The sequence below is a fragment of the Balaenoptera borealis genome, assembly GCF_965194805.1.
Source record: "Balaenoptera borealis genome assembly, chromosome: 12".
Taxonomy (NCBI): Eukaryota; Metazoa; Chordata; class Mammalia; order Artiodactyla; family Balaenopteridae; genus Balaenoptera; species Balaenoptera borealis.
Genome location: NC_138869.1, coordinates 63,007,392 through 63,033,028, shown reverse-complemented (window position 1 = coordinate 63,033,028; position 25,637 = coordinate 63,007,392). Strand labels below are relative to the sequence as shown.

Sequence of the window (25,637 nt, the reverse complement as noted above, 5' to 3'; positions counted from 1 at the left end):
TAGATTATGCCCTCTGTCATCTTCTCAGTAAATGTTAAATCAATGCAAAATGAGTGGATTTGTATTTCTAAAAATAACCTTTTTCACAGGAAGAAGAACTAAGGAAGAGTGGGGAAGCCAAATATGCACACTTGAGTGATGAACTTCATGTATTAATTGAAGTGTTTGCTCCACCTGGGGAAGCTTATTCACGTATGAGTCATGCATTGGAAGAGATCAAAAAATTTCTGGTTCCCGTAAGTGCTTTTCATTTTTACAAAGATGTTTCTCATCAGTTTCTATTAAAAAATGTGCCTTTGATTTTCACTGACTTTTTAGAAAAGAAACATATTGCAGACTAATTATCTGTAGAGTTGATATGAAGGTAAAAATTAAAAAGAATACAAAAGCACTTAGCACAGGACCTGGTGCCACATAATGGTGGTTTGGAAGCAGCATTTGTCTTCAGTACACTGCATGCCATGCACCCACTTGTAGCCATGAAGAATAAGACAGTTAACACATAAACACAAATACGTAACTGAAGATGTATACTTTTCTCTTGTGTCTTATTTACTTGGTAGTTGACATGTATTGTTCATAATTTTTAATTAGTAGAGAATATCTTCAGGTAGAGTGGACGGGGAAAAAGATTAAACATAATATGTGTAACAAGACAACAATAGTGTTTGAAAAATATCAAATGTATTTTATGCAATAGTATGTCAGGTGCTGGCTCATTATAAAACATAATGTAAAATAATCAATACTAATAAAACTAGACATTTGTTGACATCACACAAAAATTGGAAAAATAAACTCATTGCACTATATGAGGGAAACAGAGAACACTCATATAGAAAGGGAGCAAATTCAGAGTTGCATACTGAATGGAATTCTCTACTGATTTTCTAAGAAATAGAGGAAGGTTAAATGAATGAAGCTTTCCTAAAGGTCGACAATTTAGCATTCCAGGAAGAGGTTATTCGAATAAAAATCTTGGCATCAGCCCTGGAGCTGGGAATAAGATAATTAGAAGAGAATGCTGAGTAAAGTTTTCTGGATTGCCCTGGCAGGAGTCTTCAGTGGACAGAGAAAGAGAGAATAGCTAAGATTAATCTGTGCAATGAAGAAACACTGTACATTTCTAAACTAAGCAATAAACTCAGAGGAAATGGTGGGTAAGATTCATTGATTGGCAGTGATTTTGAGAATGGGGAAAACACCCAGAGAATTTCAGAATGGAAAAGCGTCAAAATCTAACCACATAATCTATTTATATGCCCAGTTTTAAAATTTCTGTCGAGACAAGGTTATAGAATAATCCCATACCACTCTGATTATTCCATAACTTTATATGCACACAGAATTTCTGCACAATTTATTATCTGGTACTTATTTGAACACTTCCCTAAATAGATCCCATGTTTCTTAAGAATGAGAATGCTATGTTCTCTCTTCCTTTTGCTTCTGAACTAAATGCCTGGTGCTGTTGGGTAAACCGTTTTACTATGTTTAGCTCAGACCAGACCTCTGGTGATCTAGGTGGTATAGAAAAAGGCTAGGACTGCCTACATTACTAACTCATTTTGTGATTATAGACAAGTCAGTTAAATTCTCAGAACTTTAGCTTATTCATCTTTAAAAAGAAAGTAATAATAATAGACCTCTGTCATAAGTATTGTGAATATTAGATGGGGTAAGGCATATGAAAGGACATAGAAAATTATAAAGCACTATATATATTTTTTATTTTATATATTATATATAAGTAAATTGGTGTTTTAAATCTATCTTATTATTATAGTAGATAAAATCTTGGAATGACTTTTTGAGGTGAAATACGTAAGATGAAATACTATCTCACTACATAGATTTTAGACCTAGGCTGTACGCTAGGTTAACCTTATTTTATTATAAATACCAGTAATACATCTCGCTTACTTCTTAGACCCCTTGATACTTGTAATCATTTCATTTGTATCTTCTCCACTGAAATATATGCTCTATGAGGGCAGGGCTGGCAGTGTCTCTCGTATTCCCATCATTTAGAGTCATACCTGGCACAATAAGCATTTGTTTGATAGACTGACTGAGGGAGTGTCTGGGGGTGATGCAGGGCATTAAAACCTCATCTGGGTGAGGTCTGGGGAATAGTACCCTACAATCAAGATGCTCTCCCTAAACAGATATAGATGGAGACAGAAAATGGAAAACCTTCCTTTGACCAGTGTGACCTGTTCCTGTTGCCTCTTGGCTTTATCTCTGCCCATCCAACAGCTCCTCACTGTGCATCAAACACCCCAGGCTCCTTCTTCACTAAGGGCCTTTGAAGATTCTTCTCCAAAATATTGACACAGCCATCTCCTTGTCATTTAGGTCTCAACTTACATGGTAACATTGCAGGAAATTCTTCCCTCACTGCACAGTCTAAAGTAACCTCCTTATATTTGTACAGCCCTACTATATTTTGCCCACGATACCACCAGACACCGATTTAACACTGTGATTCACTGTCCCATCATGCCCTGACCATCTTCACTTATTTATTTTCCTCATAGCTCTTAACAGCTTCATATGTACTATATATATATATATATATATATATATATATATATATATATATATATATATATATGTATTTACTTATTTATTGTTGGTTTCCCTGTAAAATATGTGTCATGAGGACAGGGATTGTTGTATCATTTCACTGCTTTATTCTCCCACTTTGAACTATGCCAAGCACATAGGAAGCATTTAATAAATATTTTTTGCTATGAATGAATAAGTTTTTTAAAAATAAATACTCTGATAACTCTCAATGTTGAATTAGTAAATTTTACAGTCAATGAATGCCATTCTACTTGGTAAATTTTTCCCATTTGCCTTGCTGGCCTCAGCACCAAGCAAAGGATGGCAGCTTCATTCATCACCAGAACCACAAGGGGCAAAAATTAACTGTCAGTTCTTTTTCTTTTATATGAAATCACTTGGTAATTCAGGTTTATTTTGACATTTATATTGAAGTCCATAGAAATGCTCACATATCAGGATATTAATATTTACAAACATCACAGGTGAAGAACTATACCAAGTAAGAGGCAAACTAGAACAACATAGAAAGCTAATGTCGAATAGTACGGAGGTCCACTGACATCTAATTCCTCTACACAATGAAGCGTCTTTCCATGGTTAGAACATTCATCTTCCTCTATGTTATCCACCATCTACCCAACTTGTCCTACAATGGGCTGTGATCGTCTAAGACTGCCGACAGTAGAACATACAACTCCTCATGAAATGTCTGAATGATGTCAGATGTTGGAAAACAATACAGTTTTAGTACTTCAAGTGATTTGTTAAGACAAATGAATGATTATTGCCATGGGAAAAATTTCCAGCTTGGTGGTTTCCATTCAGTCTTATCAAAACAAGTAGAGTGGCAGGTCAATAAAACATCAATAACTTGAACCCTGCTAATTTAATTTAATTTAATTTAATTTAATTTAATTTAATTTAAACATCTTTATTGGAGTATAATTGCTTTACAATGGTGTGTTAGTTTCTGCTTTATAACAAAGTGAATCAGCTATACGTATACATATATCCCCATATCTCCTCCCTCTTGCGTCTCCCTCCCACCCTCCCTATCCCACCCCTCTAGGTGGTCACAAAGCACCGAGCTGATCTCCCTGTGCTATGTGGCTGCTTCCCACTAGCTATCGGTTTTACATTTGGTAGTGTATATATGTCCATGCCACTCTCTCACTTCGTCCCAGCTTACCCTTCCTCCTCCCCATGTCCTCAAGTCCATTCTCTACGTCTACATCTTTATTCCTGTCCTGCCCTTAGGTTCTTCAGAACCTTTTTTTTTTTTTTTTTTTTTTTTTAGATTCCATATATATGTGTTAGCATACGGTATTTGTTTTACTCTTTCTGACTTACTTTACTCTGTATGACAGACTCTGGGTCCTTCCACCTCACTACAAATAACTCAATTTCGTTTCTTTTTATGGCCGAGTAATATTCCATTGTATATATGTGCCACATCTTCTTTATCCATTCACCTGTCGATGGACACTTAGGTTGCTTCCATGTCCTGGCTATTGTAAATAGAGCTGCAATGAACATTGTGGTACATGACTCTTTTTGAATTATGGTTTTCTCAGGGTATATGCCCAGTAGTGGGATTGCTGGTGAATGCTGTTAATTTTAAATCTTTAATGCTTTGAGAAGGTGCTATATTAAAGTTTTCCTTATATTAGCTAATTTGTCTTGCAAATACAGATTAGAAGTGTCAAATAAATTATTTGACAAATAATGACAAAAGAGCTATAAAATCCTAAACTAATAATGTGAATGCCCTTCTCTTCCCTTTATAAGCTGTGAAGGTAAACAAGTATTGTCATTATTATATTTTGTAACACTCCTTTTTTTTATAGTTCAAGCACTAGGACTGCCACAGAAGGCTTTGCAGACTGTGCCTTGCACAATGTTAGGGGCGACATTTATTAATACATCATAGTTTGTGAATGGGACTCCCTGGTATCCCCAAATACAACTTCCCTTTTTCCAACCCTAGTCAGCAGATTACCTTAAAATAATGGCTATATTGAATTTTCCTAAATTGGCTGACTCTCACCTGCAATTAAGTTGAATTAGTAAGTTTTACTAATGCTGAATGATTAACTCATGATTAAAACAAAATACACTATCTCATAATCAGGACTTATGAAGCCTTCAGCAAAATTCTGCCCATTGAATGTGAATTTGTACATCCTTTAGTAAAAAAAGATGAAAAGAGGAGTTTCCACACAAACAAGAAATTAGATTTAGGTCACAGTAACACATAGATTACTTTGTTACCTCCTTAAGAGTTAGTTACTGACAGAATTAAGAGATCACAACACTCATTTCTACCAACTCTGCCATGGATGGCCTCAGACTTTCCCAGGGGGGCATGTGACCCAGCACTGTGGGATTATCAGAGTCTATTGAACGGGAAAAGTAGTATTTGTCCTGCCTGAGTTGTCTCTAATGATCATCACTAAAGGTCTGTACCATTTAAAGAAAAGATGTGTGTGTGCGTGTATCAGATCTCAACAAAAACACTTTCCTATAGAAAACTAGCCAATCCAGAGGGACAGTCCCAACCCCCCATGTTTAGTTCCTCCTAAATGCCAGAAAGGAAAACATGCTGTTTGAAGCATTTTTATGTCAATTATAGTAACACCAAAAGTGGCGTGGATACTCACACACACACACATATATATATAACTTTTATACTTATGTAAAGTTTTATATCTGTGTGTGTGTGTGTGTGTGTGTGTGTGTGTCAGTGTCTGTGTCCTTTGTTAGTCCTATCAGTCTCACGTACATGACTTTAAGTCAATTCAACACAGAAAATAATGGTTCATTCCAGGTTATTTCTCTCCTGCATTAGATTCGATAAATATCTTGGACACAGATGTGATTCTTGAAATGGGCCAGTTAGGGCATATTATATAATTTCAAGTTTGAAATATTAGAAACCTATATAAGAAACCTACCAAGAGTGTGACTACGGAGGAAAAGTAAAACTCTTTTCCTCCTTATGGTAAAAGCAAATAGAGGACATTCTTGCTTTCTGTTCTTCAAAGACTGTTCAAAGACTGTAATCCTAGCTTTGAAATGGGAAAATGACACTGACTGCTAACAGCAATCATACAGGAAAGTAAGTAGACATAAGGAAAATAGAAAAGAAAAGCAGGATATTTTCACTCTTGGAGATGGAAGAAGATCTAGACTTTCATGCACTGAAAACATTTTTATAATGTTTTAGAAGATTATAAACATAAGAATGTTTAGAAATAGATGTAATATAAATGTATAGAAATTCATGCTATGATTTGATTAAAAAGTGAAAATTTGGTCGGAGGCTTTTATGCAGGTGAAAAGAATATAAGGAAAACAATGTATTAAATAAAAACCCACCAGCCAGCAAAAGCAATATTGATAAGTGTCAAGACCACAAGTTACGCATGCCACAACTACTGAGCCCGCTCACCTAGAGCCCATGCTCCGAAACAAGAGAAGCCACCACAGTGAGAAGCCTGTGCACTGCAAAGAAGAGTAACCCCCACTCGTGGCAACTAGAGAAAGACTGCGCGCAGCAGTGAAGACCCAACACAGTCAAAATAAATAAATAAATAAATTTTTTAAAAATTAAAAAAAAAAAGACCACAAGTTGGGGCATGGCAGATACATTTTGTCTGGGGATGGCAGGAGTTCACAATGTAAGGCAACAACATCCGGCAGGCAAGAGAGTGATCAGGTACAGAGTAAAACAATAACATCCAGTGCAGAGGGGGAAACAGAACCTGGATGTCATTCCTTCATTGTTGTGGTGGTTGTTAAAATGTTGTCAAGATTTTTCTCGGATTTCTATCTTCAAAACTAGTGAATTCCCTTTTCTTTCCCATAATTAACTATAGTCTAATAGTGTGTTAGCTAAGAGCACTAAGCACAAACCATGCATTTGTGTAATTATTACTTGCACAGAAATGTTTCCTGTATTGCTATAGCACTATGATCATATTCTGATTTTACTTGCAAAATTTTATAATCATCTAATATTGAGTATTTCTTCTTATCTGATAAGTTGTAATAGATAATACAGGGCAATGACTTTAAAAGAATTAAAATTATTACTAGTTCTTAGAATAGAGCTAATAATAATAATTAGTAACAATATGACATTATTATTATTATTATTATTATTATTATTGACACCCAAGGCCACTTTAGCATTGTTAATTGATTGACATAACCTGAAAGACAGAAGAAAGAAACAGTGGATTCTGTGAGTGTGATTTTTCTACAAACCCTAATAAAAGTGTTGTCTTACTCCTCTCCAGTACAGATAATCAAAAGTTCACTTTATGAATCTAGGGTCAGGATGTGATCATCTGCTTTCTATTTAAGAAACAATTTATCATTAATTATCTCTGGTCTCATTTGATGCCACTGTTCTGAATTCTCTAAGGCTACTCTTCATGAGCCTTGATTGCTTTTTAGATGCTGAGCATTATTCTCCCATTTCTACTAGCACCTTGATTTCATTTTGATGAGTTACTTCTTCTGCATTAACTGACGTTATAATCAAAAGAACTGCTTTTGCAATTCCATATGTAGTCATTAACATGAAGGTTTAGTAGCATTCCTAAAAAGTTATCTTTGTTGTTACAGATTGTAGTTCCTAAGGATACAGGTTTGATCTCCAAGGGGAGAATCTCACCTCTTAATTTTATAGGATTTTAGTGTTAAGGAAAGTCTTAGAGGATCAATAGAATGTATATTATATTCAAAACTTTACTGAATGCTAATCCTGTCAAATGCATAAGTACATAATAAACACATGTCAACACTGACCCTGAAAATACTTTTATAGATGGACAAAAAGAATCATGATTACTGAAGAATTTGGTCCAAAGAAAGGGAACAAGGCAGAAAAGTAGCTCAATAATCAGAATCTGTTAAACAAAATATATAAATTTTAACTGAGCAAATCATTCAAATAAGTAAAATAAATGGTGCTAATTAATGAAAGATGAAAGGTTTGTTTAAATAAGTAACATAAATGGTACAAGGCAAACAGTTTGTTTAAATTCAAGGAATATTTCTGAGCAACAAATGTATGCCAAGCACAATTCTAGCAATTTGTATTACATCAGCCACTGCCCTTGTAGAATTTAAGAACCAGAAAATTGTTTTCAAGATTTGAAAGATAAATATTATGGAGAAATATTGCAGAGAGAGTTGGAAATGGGAGACCAAATTGGAGAATGAGGACAGTATGGACAATAGTGATAATAGATCAGGCAACACTGATCAAACAGAAAGTTATTTCTAGAGTCAAGAAAAATCAACTGTTGACAAAGACTACTGCCATACAGACAATGGTGAGTTATTCACTGAGACAGAAAGTGAAAAGAGAGAAGTTGGTGGGGAGGCAGAGAAAGAGAGTGTTTTGATTAGCTTCTTGACAGTGTTGATGACCCACTATTTCATATTGAAAACATATATTTTCACGCAACAAGAAAAACTTACAGAGAATACCATATTTTAAAACTGATTATTTTTGCAAAATTATGTATTCCTGAAATGTGTCTTCAACTTCTGTTTTTACAATTAGTTCTTACTTTTTAAAGAGCTTATCTTGCAGCTCCACAAGATACAATGTAAGCTTATTTTGAATTGCTCTTCCTTGATTAACTGATCTCAGTTTGCTGTTCTGAAGCTTCTTTCAGCAAGCTACAATGGGAAATGTTTGATTCCTCCAGACAGTATTCAACCTAGATATCCAGGGAACTTGGAAGAGTCCTCATTCCTCCAAGAAATGTATCTTCTATCTCATCTCTAATTCTTGCTTTTTGTCCCTTTCTCTGCCTCTTCTACCCAATCACTCTACGTAGTGTATGTAAGGATGCATATATAATTCCTTAAAATACAAGTACAAATGGCTTACTAGATAGTCTGTACTCAATATGGCACAAACTGGAATTGGTTTTATTTTTCTATAACCACTGTCCTTCTCCCTTATTCATTGCCAACAGTTTGAGCAAATCACATAGCTTTATGCTCATTCTCCTTTAAGAAGAGTCTTAATTTACACAATGTAGGTTTTAAGTCCAGTCAGTTCCAATTTATGATTTCAAGGTCAAATCCAGTTCAAAGCTCCCCTCATCCCTGAATGTATGGCTTGGGGTGTAGCGGTGGTGAAGGAGCTGTGAGCTGCTCATTCAGCTCCTGCCACTGTCTCCACCCCTCAGGGTCTGGTACTCCTGGAACTTTGTGGATGGTCTTGGCAGGTGGGGTAGAAGATGTTAAGAAATTGGAGAAAGATGGGCTGTAAAACTCGCCCTGTAATAACCTGGTTAGTTCGGTTGGTTGGTTGGAGTTGTACTTCACATACTTTCCTCTGATGGGCTATTTGGATGATAGGCTACGGAATTGTTGTTGATCATCAAATATTACTTGTCTTCCTCTCAGCCAAATGAGCTCAGGGAGCAGTTCAGCTTCTCACAGCGCAGTGCTTTCCCTTCTCTCAGTACCTCTGGCTGCAGGTCTGCCTTCCTCCTGCTCCCAGCACTGCAGGTGAGCTTTGTCCTTTCTCTCTGAGCACCTGTAAGTTTACTGCACCTGTCCCTAGCGTTGAAGGATTTCACCAGGATCCGCGCAGGCCTCGCCCTTTCCTCATTTGCCCACGGGGCCGTTGGTGAGCTCTTTCCACTGGCAGTGTTAGGTCTTTCTTTCAGGAAAATCCTCTCCCCATTATTTGTATATTTTCTCTATATGTTTTCCTTTTTTTCTTCTTTGGTAACTCCTATTACTTCCGGCAAGTCTCCTGGATCTTTCTTCAAATAATCTTTTTCTAATAGTTTCTATCTTCTTATCATTTTAGTCATGTGTTCCAGGCCACCAAAAACGTGGTGAGAACCTAAAAAATGTCATCTTGTTCTCCAGTCTCCCATCACTTTCACGGACTTGAAGGCTTACCCATTCTGGTCCTTCTTGGCCTTCCCGCCAGGGAGAATAGACATACTCCAGTGGGTCTGTAGCAGCTTTCCACTTGGATGAAGTTTAGATCTGTGCAAGCCAAACTCTTTCCCAAATATCCACTCCACCATGACCATTCTGAGTTTTCCAACACCGGGTTTCACGTACTCACTCAGCCCACAGGCGATAAAAGGCCAGTCCAGTCAATTCTGTTAGCTAAGCCTCTCAGAGGTTTCAAGGCCTGACGTACACATAAGCTTCTGAGGATGTCAGCATTTATTTCCCCCAAAATGCACTGCTACTTTAAAGCTGGTAAAGAAAGAGAAGGGAGCTGCATTTAAGTCACTATCTTCCCAGAATTACTGTCTTCCACAGTTAGTTTAGTTTAATGAAATCACTTTTTACTTAGCATGTGGAAAAAAGCATCCAAAGTAAGTTTATAGATACCATAGCTTTTAAATTTTAACTTTGTGTATCATGCAACACTTCTAAGATAAGTACTTTATTTTGTGACAAATTATGTATTTAAAATAAAATAATAGAACTTTCCACAGAGAAAAAGCATAACATTCCATGAACATCTACCTCTGTAAAGACTAGAAACACAGTTGTTTCCATATGTTTTGTATAGATGTTGCCAATTTGATATGCACAAGTTCTAATGGAGGTGTTTCCCTAATGGCAGAATTATTATGATAACCTATTTGGGAATTCAGAGCATTCATGTAAGTGATAAATTTCTCAGTAACAATTCCTATTTGCCATTAATAGCCAATTCTGAGGGTAAAATTAACTTTAATATGTTTTTCACTAGAAAAGTTAGAATGCTAGTGGTTTATTTCTGCTCTCTTTGTATACCTTCCACCTGTAGATTTTTCTTTAGGGAAGGGACAGTGTGTTGGTTTAGAATCTCTGACCCGCTAGGCAATATGGTGGGTGGCTTATAGGCATTACCTTTTGGTACCCTCACAAGTCTGGGAAGGATGTGCAGTGCTCATCACATAGATGAGGAGACCAAGGCTGAGCACCAGCTGTAGCTACACAAGCATCCAGTGCAGCAAGGCCCACCTGATGTGACAGCCCAGGGCTTTCTCACTTTGGATAATAAAAGCAGAATAGAATGTCTAAGATTTGATCTGGTTAAACATCTGTATTTAATTACAAATCTGTTGATAAGTGACATAAACTAGATTTAAATAAAACATAGGAAATACTACCTTTGCATATTTTCATTTGGTATTTACCATTTGGTATTTACCAAGATCAATATGATAAATAATTACCAGAAGCTAATAATTTGCTGTTGTAAAAATGCTAATATTACATGGCAATTTTTAAGTCTATCTTCAAATCCTGATGTTTGGCAGAGATTTCTCTTAATGATCTCTTTCCCTATTTTGTTTAGAGTTTCCCTTAGGGACTGCCAAAATAATGAATATATACCACTGGTTATTCTCAGGAATAAAAACAAAGTGCTGTTTGAAATTACCATTCTGCTGCTTCATGAAGGGACCTCTTACCTGAGTAAACGAAGTTACAGATTTAACCAGTGTTCACTATGGGGAGGGCTGTTCTTTTTAATTTAGACCCTTTGAGAAGTGATTCATTTAGATTAGATCATAAAACCATTTACAAATAAGTAAACAAATGGGGGTGGGGGAGAGAGAGATGGAGAGTCAGAGATTCAGGCTGGAGGCAGATTCTTGAGGAAATCCTAATCAGGAAAAACAGTGATAAGGCCTCACAAAGAACTGCATCCTGTGTGGTCCCGGGCACTGAAGGGAATCCCAGAAGTACTTCGAACATGAAAACGCCCTGCCTCTCTGTGTGCCTGGCCACTTCTCCATGTCTCATTTACCAACCACGCCCCTCCTCCCCCCACTTCTGCTCCCACAGGCTTCCTGACCCCCTCCCAAGCTTGTTTTTCCTTCAGGATGACGCTCCCTCTCTCTCTGCCCCTTGGATCTCCTTTCCGCTGTGACTCTCACTGTGCCCCTTATTCTCATTCTGCATGTATCTGTGATTACTGATTCAAAGAGCACAGCTTTGAAAATTGACTTAAATATCAAAGCACTTTCAAATAAAAGGTAATCTTTTTCTGCCTCATATTTCACTGATACACTGTTACCATAAGGTATTTCTTTCTTCACTTTTTTCTCCCTTTCTTCCTTCTTTCTTAAATTTCAGTGGAGGCATTTATCTATTGATTTCTTGTAAACATAGGGGAGACAAATCCTACAGTAGTCTAATAATTCAAACATAGCACAAAATTACAATTATAACTTCATATATGTTGCTATATTTGTATGACTTTAACTGAACAGGATAGTTCTTTTTTTTTTATAACATCGTTATTGAAGTAAAATTGCTTTACAATGGTGTGTTAGTTTCTGCTTTATAACAAAGTGAATCAGTTATACATATACATATGTTCCCATATCTCTTCCTTCTTGTGTCTCCCTCCCTCCCACCCTCCCTATCCCACCCCTCTAGGTGGTCACAAAGCACCGAGCTGATCACCCTGTGCTATGCGACTGCTTCCCACTAGCTATCTATTTTACATTTAGTAGTGTATATATGTCCATGCCACTCTCTCACCCTGTCACATCTTACCCTTCCCCCTCCCCGTATCACCAAGTCCATTCTCTAGTAGGTCTGTGTCTTTTTTCCAGTCTTGCCACTAGGTTCTTCATGACCTTTTTTTTTTTTTTCTTAGAATCCATATATATGTGTCAGAATACTGTATTTGTTTTTCTCTTTCTGACTTACTTCACTCTGTATGACAGACTCTAACTCCATCCACCTCACTACAAATACCTCCATTTCGTTTCTTTGTATGGCTGAGTAATATTCCATTGTATATATGTGCCACATCTTCTTTATCCATTCATCTGATGATGGACACTTAGGTTGCTTCCATGTCCTGGCTATTGTAAATAGAGCTGCAATGAACATTTTGGTACATAACTCTTTTTGAATTATGGTTTTCTCAGGGTATCATATACCCAGTAGTGGGATTGCTGGGTCGTATGGTAGTTCTATTTTTAGTTTTTTAAGGAACCTCCATACTGTTCTCCATAGTGGCTGTATCAATTTACATTCCCACTAACAGTGCAAGAGTGTTCCCTTTTCTCCACACCCTCTCCAGCATTTATTGTTTCTAGATTTTTTGATGATGGCCATTCTGACTGGTGTGAGACGATATCTCATTGTAGTTTTGATTTGCATTTCTCTAATGATTAATGATGTTGAGCATTCTTTCATGTGTCTGTTGGCAGTCTGTATATCTTCTCTGGAGAGATGTCTATTTAGGTCTTCTGCCCATTTTTGGATTGGGTTGTGTGTTTTTTTGTTACTGAGCTGCATGAGCTGCTTGTAAATCTTGGAGATTAATCCTTTGTCAGTTGCTTCATTTGCAAATATTTTCTCCCATTCTGAGGGTTGTCTTTTGGTTTTGTTTATGGTTTCCTTTGCTGTGCAAAAGCTTTTAAGTTTCATTAGGTCCCATTTGTTTATTTGTGTTTTTATTTCCATTTCTCTAGGAGCTGGGTCAAAAAGGATCTTGCTGTGATTTATGTCATAGAGTGTTCTGCCTATGTTTTCCTATAAGAGTTTGATAGTGTCTGACCTTACATTTAGGTCTTTAATCCATTTTGAGTTTATTTTTGAATATGGTGTTAGGGAGTGTTCTAATTTCATACTTTTACATGTACCTGTCCAGTTTTCCCAACACCACTTATTGAAGAGGCTGTCTTTTCTCCACTGTTTATGCTTGCCTCCTTTATCAAAGATAAGGTGACCATATGTGTGTGGGTTTATCTCTGGGCTTTCTATACTGTTCCATTGATCTATGTTTCTGTTTTTGTGCCAGTACCAAACTGTCTTGATTACTGTAGCTTTGTAATATAGTCTGAAGTCAGGGAGCCTGATTCCTCCAGCTCCATTTTTCATTCTCAAGATTGCTTTGGCTATTCGGGGTCTTTTGTGTTTCCATACAAATTGTGAAATTTTTTGTTCTAGATCTGTGAAAAATGCCAGTGGTAGTTTGATAGGGATTGCATTGAATCTGTAGATTGCTTTGGGTAGTAGAGTCGTTCTCACAATGTTGATTCTTCCAATCCAAGAACATGGCATATCTCTGCATCTATTTGTTTCATCTTTAATTTCTTTCATCAGTGTCTTATACTTTTCTGCATACAGGTCTTTTGTCTCCTTAGGTAGGTTTATTCCTAGATTTTTTGTTGCAATGGTAAACGGGAGTGTTTTCTTAATTTCAATTTCAGAATTTTCACCATTAATGTATAGGAATGCAAGATACTTCTGTGCATTAATTTTGTATCCTGCTACTTTACCAAATTCATTGATTAGCTCTAGGAGTTTTCTGGTAGCATCTTTAGGATTCTCTATGTATAGTATCATGTCATCTGCAAACAGTGACAGCTTTACTTCTTCTTTTCTGATTTGGATTCCTTTTATTTCTTTTTCTTCTCTGATTGTTGTGGCTAACACTTCCAAAACTATGTTGAATAATAGTGGTGAGAGTGGGCAACCTTGTCTTGTTCCTGATCTTAGTGGAAATGGTTTCAGTTTTTCACCATTGAGAATAATGTTGGCTGTGGGTTTGTTATATATGGCCTTTATTATGTTGAAAAAGTTCCCTCTATGCCTACTTTCTGCAGGGCTTTTATCATAAATGGGTGTTGAATTTTGTCAAAAGTTTCTTCTGCATCTATTGAGATGATCATATGGTTTTTCTTCTTCAATTTGTTAATATGATGTATCATGTTGATTAATTTGCGTATATTGAAGAATCCTTGCATTCCTGGAATAAACCCCACGTGATCATGGTGTATGATCCTTTTAATGTGCTGTTGGATTCTGTTTGCTAGTATTTTGTTGAGGATTTTTGCATCTATTGTCATCAGTGATATTGGCCTATAGTTTTCTTTCTTTGGGACATCTTTGTCTGGTTTTGGTATCAGGGTGATGGTGGCCTCGTAGAATGAGTTGGGGAGTGTTCCTCTCTCTGCAATATTTTGGAAGAGTTTGAGAAGGATAGGTGTTAGTTCTTCTCTAAATGTTTGATAGAATTCGCCTGTGAAGCCATCTGGTCCTGGGCTTTTGTTTGTTGGAAGATTTTTAATCACAGTTTCAATTTCAATCCTTGTGATTGGTCTGTTCATATTTTCTATTTCTTCCTGGTTCAGTCTTGGCAGGTTGTGCATATCTAAGAATTTGTCCATTTCTTCCAGGTTGTCCATTTTATTGGCATAGAGTTGCTTGTAGTAATATCTCATGATCGTTTGTATTTCTGCAGTATCAGTGGTTACTTCTCCTTTTTCATTTCTAATTCTATTGATTTGAGTTTTCTCCCTTTTTCTCTTGATGAATCTGGCTAATGGTTTATCAATTTTGTTTATCTTCTCAAAGAACCAGCTTTTAGTTTTATTGATCTTTGCTATTGTCTCCCTCATTTCTTTTTCATTTATTTCTGATCTGATCTTTATGATTTTTTTTACTTCTGCTAGCTTTGGGGTTTTTTTGTTCTTCTTTCTCTAATTGCTTTAGGTGCAAGGTTAGGTTGTTTATTAGAGATGTTTCCTGTCTCTTGATGTAGGCTTCTATTGCTATAAACTTCCCTCTTAGAACTGTTTTGCTGCATCCCATAGGTTTTGGGTCGTCGTGTCTCCATTGTCATTTGTTTCTAGGTATTTTTTGATTTCCCCTAGGATTTCTTCAGTGATCACTTCGTTATTAAGTAGTGTACTGTGTAGCCTCCATGTGTTTGTATTTTTTACAGATCTTTTCCTGTAATTGATAACTAGTCTCATAGCATTGTGGTTGGGAAAGATACTTGATACGATTTCAATTTTCTTATATTTACCAAGGCTTGATTTGTGACCCAAGATATGATCTATCCTGGAGAATGTTCTATGAGCACTTGAGAAAAATGTGTATTCTGTTGTTTTTGGGTGGAATGTCCTATAAATATCAATTAAGTCCATCTTGTTTAATGTATCATTTAAAGCTTTTATTTCCTTATTTATTTTCATTTTGGATGATCTGTCCATTGTTGAAAGTGGGGTGTTAAAGTCCCCCACTATGATTGTGTTACTGTTGATTTCCCCTTTTATGGCTGTTAGTATTTGCCTTATGTATTGAGGTGCTCCTATGTTGGGTGCATAAGTATTTACAATTGTTATACCTTCCTGTTGGATCGATCCCTTGATCATTATATAGTGTCCTTCTTTGTCTCTTGTAATAGTCTTTATTTTAAAGTCTATTTTGTCTGATATGAGAATTGCTACTCCAGCTTTCTTTTGATTTCCATTTGCATGGAATATCTTTTTCCATCCCCTCACTTTCAGTCTGTATGTGTCCCTAGGTCTGAAGTGGGTCTCTTGTAGACAGCATATATATGGGGCTTTTTTTTGTATCTATTCAGCAAGTCTGTGTCCTTTGGTGGGAGCATTTAATCCATTTACATTTAAGGTCATTATCAATATGTATGTTCCTATTCCCATTTTCTTAAATGTTTTGGGTTGGTTATTGTAGGTGTTTTCCTTCTCTTGTGTTTCTTGCCTAGAGAAGTTCCTTTAGCATTTGTTGTGAAGCTGGTTTGGTGGTGCTGAACTCTCTCAGCTTTTGCTTGTCTGTAAAGGTTTTAATTTCTCCATCAAATCTGAATGAGGTCCTTGCTGGGTAGAGTAATCTTGGTTGTAGGTTTTTCTCCTTCATCACTTTAAATATATCCTGCCACTCCCTTCTGGCTTGCAGAGTTTATGCTGAAAGATCAGCTGTTAACCTTATGAGGATTCCCTTGTGTGTTATTTGTTGTTTTTCCCTTGCTGCTTTTAATATGTTTTCTTTATATTTAATTTTTGATAGTTTGATTAATATGTGTCTTGGCGTGTTTCTCCTTGGATTTATCCTGTATGGGACTCTCTGTGCTTTCAGGACTTGATTAACTATTTCCTTTCCCATAATAGGGAAGTTTTCAACTATAATCTCTTCAAATATTTTCTCAGTCCCTTTCTTTTTCTCTTCTTCTGGGACCCCTATAATTCGAATGTTGGTGCGTTTAATGTTGTCCCAGAGGTCTCTGAGACTGTCCTCAGTTCTTTTCATTCTTTTTTCTTTATTCTGCTCTGCACTAGTTATTTCCACTATTTTATCTTCCAGGTCACTTATCCGTTCTGCCTCCTTTATTCTGCTATTGATCCCTTCTAGAGTATTTTTAATTTCATTTATTGTATTTTTCATCATTGCTTGGTTCCTCTTTAGTTCTTCTACATCCTTGTTAAATGTTTCTTTTATTTTGTCTATTCTATTTCCAAGATTTTGGGTCTTTACTCTCATTATTCTGAATTCTTTTTCAGGTAGACTGCCTATTTCCTCTTCATTTGTTAGGTCTGGTGTGTTTTGACCCCTGCTCCTTCATCTGCTGTGTGTTTTTCTGTCATCTCATTTTGCTTATCTTACTGTGTTTGGGGTCTCCTTTTCACAGGCTGCAGGTTCGTAGTTCCTTTTGTTTTTGGTATCTGTCCCCAGTGGGTAAGGTTGGTTCAGTGGGTTGTGTAGGCTTCCTGGTGGAGGGGACTATTGCCTGTGTTCTGGTGGATGAGGCTGGATCTTGTCTTTCTTGTGGGCACGTCCACGTCTGGTGGTATGTTTTGGGGGGTCTGTGACCTTATTATGATTTTAGGCAGCCTCTCTTCTAATGGATGGTGCTGTGTTCCTGTCTTTCTAGTTGTTTGGCATAGGGTATCCAGCACTGTAGCTTGCTGGTCATTGAGTGAAGCTGGGTCTTGATGTTGAGATGGAGATCTCTGAGAGATTTTCACCGTTTGGTATTACATGGAGCTGGGAGGTCTCTTGTGGACCAGTGTCCTGAAGTTGGCTCTCCCACCTCAGAGGCACAGCCCTGATGCCTGGCTGGAGCATCAAGAGCCTTTCATCCACACTGCTCAGAATAAAAGGGAGAAAAATTAGAAAGAAAGAAAGAGGATAAAATAAAATAAAATAAAGCTATTATAATAAAAAATAAGAAAAAAATTATTAGAAAAAGTTTATTAGAAATAAATATTTTTTACTTTTTTAAAATAAATTTATTATTTTTTTATAATAAAAAGTAAGAAAAAAATTAAGAAAAAATTTATTAAGAAAAAAAATTAATTTTTTTAAAATAAAAATAAAAAACTTATTAAGAAAAAATTTTTAATTTTTTAAAATAAAAAATAAGGAAAAAATTATTAAGAGAAAAGTTTGTAATAAAAAAATTTTTTTAAGTTAAAAAAAAAAACAAGAAAAAAACGGACGGAACGAACCCTAGGATAAATGGTGAAAGCAAAGCTATACAGACAAAATCTCCCCCAGAAGCATATACATATACACTCACAAAAAAAGGAAAAGGGGAAAAATTAATATATCCTGCTCCCAAAGTCCACCTCCTGAATTTGGGATGATTCGTTGTCTATTCAGGTATTTAACAGATGCAGGTACATTAAGTTGTTTGTGGAGCTTTAATCCGCTGCTTCTGAGTCTGCTGGGAGATATTTCCCTTTCTCTTCTTTGTTCGTACAGCTCCGGGGGTTCAGCTTTGGATTTGGACCCTCCTCTGCGTGTAGGTCGCCTGAGGGCGTCTGTTCTTCGCTCACACAGGATGGGGTTAAAGGAGCATATGATTCGGGGGCTGTGGCTCACTCAGGCCAGGGGGAGGGAGGGGTACAGATGCGGGGAGAGCCTGCGGCGGCAGAGGCCAGTGTGATGTTGCAGCAGCCTGAGGTGTGCCATGCGTTCTCCCGGGGAAGTTGTCCCTGGATCACGGGAGCCTGGCAGTGGCGGGCTGCACAGGCTCCCGGGAGGGGCAGTGTGGATAGTGACCTGTGCTTGCACACAGGCTTTTTGGTGGCGGCAGCAGCAGCCTTAGCGTCTCATGCCCCTCTCTGGGGTCCACGCTGATAGCCGCGGCTCGCGCCTGTCTCTGGAGCTCATTTAGGCGGCGCTCTGTATCCCCTCTCCTTGCGCACCGCGAAACAAAGAGGCAAGAAAAAGTCTCTTGCCTCTTCGGCAGCTGCAGACTTTTTCCCAGACTCCCTCCCGGCTAGCTGTGGTGTGCTAACCCCTTCAGGCTGTGTTCACGCCGCCAACCCCAGTCCTCTCCCTGCGATCCGACCAAAGCCCAAGCCTCAGCTCCCAGCCCCGCCCGCCCCGGCGGGTGAGCAGACAAGCCTCTTGGGCTGGTGAGTGCTGGTCGGCACCAATCCTCTGTGCGGGAGTCTCTCCGCTTTGCCCTCCGCACCCCTGTGGCTGTGCTCTCCTCCGCGGTTCCGAAGCTTCCCCCCTCTGCCACCCACAGTCTCTGCCCGCAAAGGGGCTTCCTAGTGCCTGGAAACCTTTCCTCCTTCACGGCTCCCTCCCACTGGCGCAGGTCCCGTCCCTATTCTTTTGTCTCTGTTATTTCTTTTTTCTTTTGCCCTACCCAAGTACGGGGGGAGTTTCTTGCCTTTTGGGAGGTCTGACGTCTTCTGCCAGCGTTCAGTGGGTGTTCTGTAGGAGCAGTTCCACGTGTAGATGTATTTCTACTGTATCTGTGGGAAGGAAGGTGATCTCTGCGTCTTACTCTTCCGCCATCTTCTCCTCCTACCAGGATAGTTCTTAAATTTTAAAAGAAAATAGCACAAATCCTACATTCCTTTAACATGTATTCCAATTGAAAATACACAATTTTGATAGACCTTAGTTCGTAACACTATGCCATCCATTTAATAAATATGTACCAGGAATTATTTGATAAATCTCCCAAATATGTTCTTAGTGTTGCTTAAATTAGCTTGATTTTTAGAAATTATAAATATATGAATGAATAAACACCTGATTATGCTACTATTTAGGGAGATGTTTCTTTTAAATACAGGACAGGGAGAGGCAAGAAAAAAATAAAATGTCTGAACCAGGAATATTCACCTTATTCCAGTGGTTTCATGGCCTCTTTGGTCTCACAAAATCCACCTTCCAAAAAGATGAAGTCAGGGTTACAATGTTTACAAAGTATGCACATATGCAGCTAGGCACAATATTAAGACTTAGAAAAAAAAAAAAAGGTAAATATGTGAGGTGATGGAAGTAAAACAACTCAGTTGGGGGGAATTCTTTCACAATGTACACATATATCAAAGCATCACATTGTATACTTTGTATATCTTACAATTTTATTTGTCAAATATACCTCAATAAAGCTGGAAAAAAAACCAAACTTTATGTTATTTATAGACCATAAAAATAAAAAGTTGGGCTGTCACATCCTATGAAATCATAAAGACCTTAAGATTCAGTGTCATTCTTGTTTTCTTCTGCTAGGTAGATCACTGTTCACTTTGAGGTCACTTTAGAAACAGATGAAACATCCAGGTACTCTGCCCAGAAAAAGGCACAGTCACCTTAATATTTTACACAAAAGTCCAGGGGATCCACATCATGGATCCAAGTTTAAGGGTCTTATGCTAGAAACATCAAATGCTTAGTATGGGAAAAGGAATTATTAAAATGCATGACTAAAACCCCATTAAAATGTTGAATTTTTTCTATATTAGAAAATTAAATGATTTATATTGAAAAGCACAGGTCATTTTGCCTCAAACTTCCTGAAGGTAATTATAATAGAAATGTAGGTTTTCTTACAGTTATCTTCTTTTTTTGTTTGTTTGTTTTTTTAACATTATGTTATCATATTTTATTAAGTCTCTATATATGTTGTGGCTGATACAGCTTTTTTTTTTTTTTTTTAAACATCTTTATTGAAGTATAATTGCCTTACAATGGTGTGTTAGCTTCTGCTTTATAACAAAGTTAATCAGTTATACATATACAATATGTTCCCATATCTCTTCCCTCTTCCATCTCCCTCCCTCCCACCCTCCCCATCCCACCCCTCTAGGTGGTCACAAAGCACCGAGCTGATCTCCCTGTGCTATGCGGCTGCTTCCCACTAGCTATCTATTTTACATTTGGTAGTGTATATATGTCCATGACACTCTCTCACCCTGTCACATCTCACCCCACCCCCTCCCCATATCCTCAAGTCCATTCTCTAGTAGGTCTGTGTCTCTATTCCCGTCTTGCCACTAGGTTCTTCATGGCCTTTTTTTTTTTTTTCCTTAGATTCCGTATATATGTGTTAGCATACTGTATTTGTTTTTCTCTTTCTGACTTACTTCACTCTGTATGACAGACTCTAACTCCATCCACCTCATTACAAATACCTCCATTTCATTTCTTTTTATGGCTGAGTAATATTCCATTGTATATATGTGCCACATCTTCTTTATCCATTCATCTGTCGATGGACATTTAGGTTGCTTCCATGTCCTGGCTATTGTAAATAGAGCTGCAATGAACATTTTGGTACATGACTCTTTTTGAACTATGGTTTTCTCAGGGTATATGCCCAGTAGTGGGATTGCTGGATCGTATGGTAGTTCTATTTGTAGTTTTTTAAGGAACCTCCATACTGTTCTCCATAGTGGCTGTATCAATTTACATTCCCACCAACAGTGCAAGAGAGTTCCCTTTCCTCCACACCCTCTCCAGCATTTATTGTTTCTAGATTTTTTGATGATGGCCATTCTGACCGGTGTGAGATGATATCTCATTTTAGTTTTGATTTGCATTTCTCTAATGATTAATGATGTTGAGCATTCTTTCATGTGTCTGTTGGCCATCTGTATATCTTCTTTGGAGAAATGTCTATTTATGTCTTCTGCCCATTTTTGGATTGGGTTATTCGTTTTTTTTGTTATTGAGCTGCATGAGCTGCTTGTAAATCTTGGAGATTAATCCTTTGTCAGTTGCTTCATTTGCAAATATTTTCTCCCATTCTGATGGTTGTCTTTTGGTCTTGTTTATGGTTTCCTTTGTTGTGCAAAAGCTTTTAAGTTTCATTAGGTCCCATTTGTTTATTTGTGTTCTTATTTCCATTTCTCTGGGAGCTGGGTCAAAAAGAATCTTGCTGTGATGTATGTCATACAGTGTTCTGCCTATGTTTTCCTCTAAGAGTTTGATAGTGTCTGGTCTTACACTTAGGTCTTTAATCCATTTTGAGTTTATTTTTGTGCATGGTGTCAGGGAGTGTTCTAATTTCATACTTTTACATGTACCTGTCCAGTTTTCCCAACACCACTTATTGAAGAGGCTGTCTTTTCTCCACTGTATATGCTTGCCTCCTTTATCAAAGATAAGGTGACCATAGGTGTGTGGGTTTATCTCTGGGCTTTCTATCCTGTTCCATTGATCTATATTTCTGTTTTTGTGCCAGTACCAAACTGTCTTGATTACTGAAGCTTTGTAATATAGTCTGAAGTCAGGGAGCCTGATTCCCCCAGCTCCATTTTTCGTTCTCAAGATTGCTTTGGCTATTCGGGGTCTTTTGTGTTTCCATACAAATTGTGAAATTTTTTGTTCTAGTTCTGTGAAAAATGCCAGTGGTAGTTTGATAGGGATTGCATTGAATCTGTAGATTGCTTTGGGTAGTAGAGTCATTTTCACAATGTTGATTCTTCCAATCCAGGAACATGGTATATCTTTCCATCTATTTGTATCATCTTTAATTTATTTCATCAGTGTCTTATACTTTTCTGCATACAGGTCTTTTTTCTCCTTAGGTAGGTTTATTCCTAGATATTTTATTCTTTTTGTTGCAATGGTAAACGGGAGTGTTTTCTTAATTTCACTTTCAGATTTTTCGTCATTAGTGTATAGAAATGCAAGAGATTTCTGTGCATTAATTTTGTATCCTGCTACTTTACCAAATTCATTGATTAGCTCTAGGAGTTTTCTGGTAGCATCTTTAGGATTCTCTATGTATAGTATCATGTCATCTGCAAACAGTGACAGCTTTACTTCTTCTTTTCCGATTTGGATTCCTTTTATTTCTTTGTCTTCTCTGATTGCTGTGGCTAACACTTCCAAAACTATGTTGAATAATAGTGGTGAGAGTGGGCAACCTTGTCTTGTTCCTGATCTTAGTGGAAATGGTTTCAGTTTTTCACCATTGAGGACAATGTTGGCTGTGGGTTTGTCATATATGGCCTTTATTATGTTGAGGCAACTTCCCTCTATGCCTACTTTCTGCAGGGCTTTTATCATAAATGGGTGTTGAATTTTGTCGAAAGCTTTCTCTGCATCTATTGAGATGATCATATGGTTTTTCTCCTTCAATTTGTTAATATGGTGTATCACATTGATTGATTTACGTATATTGAAGAATCCTTGCATTCCTGGGATAAACCCCACTTGATCATGGTGTATGATCCTTTTAATGTGCTGTTGGATTCTGTTTGCGAGTATTTTGTTGAGGATTTTTGCATCTATGTTCATCAGTGGTATTGGCCTGTAGTTTTCTTTCTTTGTGACATCTTTTTCTGGTTTTGGTATCAGGGTGATGGTGGCCTCGTCGAATGAGTTGGGGAGTGTTCCTCCCTCTGCAATATTTTGGAAGAGTTTGAGAAGGATAGGTGTTAGCTCTTCTCTAAATGTTTGATAGAATTCACCTGTGAAGCCATCTGGTCCTGGGCTTTTGTTTGTTGGAAGGTTTTTAATCACAGTTTCAATTTCAGTGCTTGTGATTGGTCTGTTCATATTTTCTATTTCTTCCTGGTTCAGTCTCGGCAGTTTGTGCATTTCTAAGAATCTGTCCATTTCTTCCAGGTTGTCCATTTTATTGGCATAGAGTTGCTTGTGGTAATCTCTCATGATCTTTTGTATTTCTGCAGTGTCAGTGGTTACTTCTTTTTCATTTCTAATTCTATTGATTTGAATCTTCTCCCTTTTTCTCTTGATGAGTCTGGCTAATGGTTTATCAATTTTGTTTATCTTCTCAAAGAACCAGCTTTTAGTTTTATTGATTTGTGCTATTGTTTCCTTCATTTCTTTTTCATTTATTTCTGACCTGATCTTTATGATTTCTTTCCTTCTGCTAGCTTTGGGTTTTTTTTGTTCTTCTTTCTCTAATTGCTTTAGGTGCAAGGTTAAGTTGTTTATTCGAGATGTTTCCTGTTTCTTGAGGTAGGCTTGTATTGCTATAAACTTCCCTCTTAGCACTGCTTTTGCTGCGTCCCATAGGTTTTGGGTCGTCGTATCTCCATTGTCATTTGTTTCTAGGTATTTTTTGATTTCCCCTTTGATTTCTTCAGTGATCACTTCGTTATTAAGTAGTGTATTGTGTAGTCTCCATGTGTTTGTATTTTTTACAGATCTTTTCCTGTAATTGATATCTAGTCTCATAGCGTTGTGGTCGGAAAAGATACTTGATACGATTTCAATTTTCTTAAATTTACCAAGGCTTGATTTGTGACCCAAGATATGATCTATCCTGGAGAATGTTCCATGCGCTCTTGAGAAAAAAGTGTATTCTGTTGTTTTTGGGTGGAATGTCCTATAAATATCAATTAAGTCCATCTTGTTTAATGTATCATTTAAAGCTTGTGTTTTCTTATTTATTTTCATTTTGGATGATCTGTCCATTGGTGAAAGTGGGGTGTTAAAGTCCCCTACTATGATTGTGTTGCTGTCGATTTCCCCTTTTATGGCTGTTAGTATTTGCCTTATGTATTGAGGTGCTCCTATGTTGGGTGCATAAATATTTACAATTGTTATACCTTCCTCTTGGATCGATCCCTTGATCATTATATAGTGTCCTTCTTTGTCTCTTATAATATTCTTTATTTTAAAGTCTATTTTGTCTGATATGAGAATTGCTACTCCAGCTTTCTTTTGATTTCCATTTGCATGGAATATCTTTTTCCATCCCCTCACTTTCAGTCTTTGTGTGTCTCTAGGTCTGAAGTGGGTCTCTTGTAGACAGCATATATATGGGTCTTGTTTTTGTATCCATTCATCCAGTCTGTGTCTTTTGGTGGGAGCATTTAATCCATTTACATTCAAGGTAATTATCGATATGTATGTTCCTATTCCCATTTTCTTAAATGTTTTGGGTTTGTTATTGTAGGTGTTTTCCTTCTCTTGTGTTTCTTTCCTAGAGAAGTTCCTTTAGCATTTGTTGTAAAGCTGGTTTGGTGGTGCTGAACTCTCTCAGCTTTTGCTTGTCTGTAAAGGTTTTAATTTCTCCATCACATCTGAATGAGATCCTTGCTGGGTAGAGTAATCTTGGTTGTAGGTTTTTCTCCTTCATCACTTTAAGTATATCCTGCCACTCCCTTCTGGCTTGCAGAGTTTCTGCTGAAAGATCAGATGTTAACCTTATGGGGATTCCCTTGTGTGTTATTTGTTGTTTTTCCCTTGCTGCTTTTAATATGTTTTCTTTATATTTAATTTTTGACAGTTTGATTAATATGTGTCTTGGCGTGTTTCTCCTTGGGTTTATCCTGTATGGGACTCTCTGTGCTTCCTGGACTTGATTAACTATTTCCTTTCCCATATTAGGGAAGTTTTCAACTATAATCTCTTCAAATATTTTCTCAGTCCCTTTCTTTTTCTCTTCTTCTTCTTCTGGGACCCCTATAATTCGAATGTTGGTGCGTTTAATGTTGTCTCAGAGGTCTCTGAGACCGTCCTCAGTTCTTTTCATTCTTTTTTCTTTATCCTGCTCTGCAGTAGTTATTTCCACCATTTTATAGTCCAGGTCACTTATCCTTTCTTCTGCCTCAGTTATTCTGCTATTGATCCCATCTAGAGTATTTTTAATTTCATTTATTGTGTTTTTCATCATTGCTTGGTTCCTCTTTAGTTCTTCTACGTCCTTGTTAAATGTTTCTTGCATTTTGTCTATTCTGTTTCCAAGATTTTGGATCATCCTTACTATCATTATTCTGAATTCTTTTTCAGGTAGACTACCTATTTCCTCTTCATTTGTTAGGTCTGGTGTGTTTTGACCCTGCTCCTTCATCTGCTGTGTGTTTTTCTGTCGTCTCATTTTGCTTATCTTACTGTGTTTGGGGTCTCCTTTTCACAGGCTGCAGGTTCATAGTTCCTTTTGTTTTTGGTATCTGTCCCCAGTGGGTAAGGTTGGTTCAGTGGGTTGTGTAGGCTTCCTGGTGGAGGGGACTATTGCCTGTGTTCTGGTGGATGAGTTTGAATCTTGTCTTTCTGGTGGGCACGTCCACGTC

At 37.3% G+C, this 25,637-nt stretch overlaps 1 protein-coding gene across 1 annotated transcript in view; it reads left to right on the top strand.

Annotated features, from left to right (window-relative positions):
• KHDRBS2 (KH RNA binding domain containing, signal transduction associated 2) overlaps positions 1-25,637 on the top strand; it is a 699,319-nt gene that overhangs the window by 313,651 nt on the left and 360,031 nt on the right. Inside the window, exon 4 of the mRNA XM_082347222.1 lies at positions 90-236. Coding sequence (XP_082203348.1) covers positions 90-236 — 147 coding nt within the window. The remainder of the gene's footprint in view (positions 1-89; positions 237-25,637) is intronic.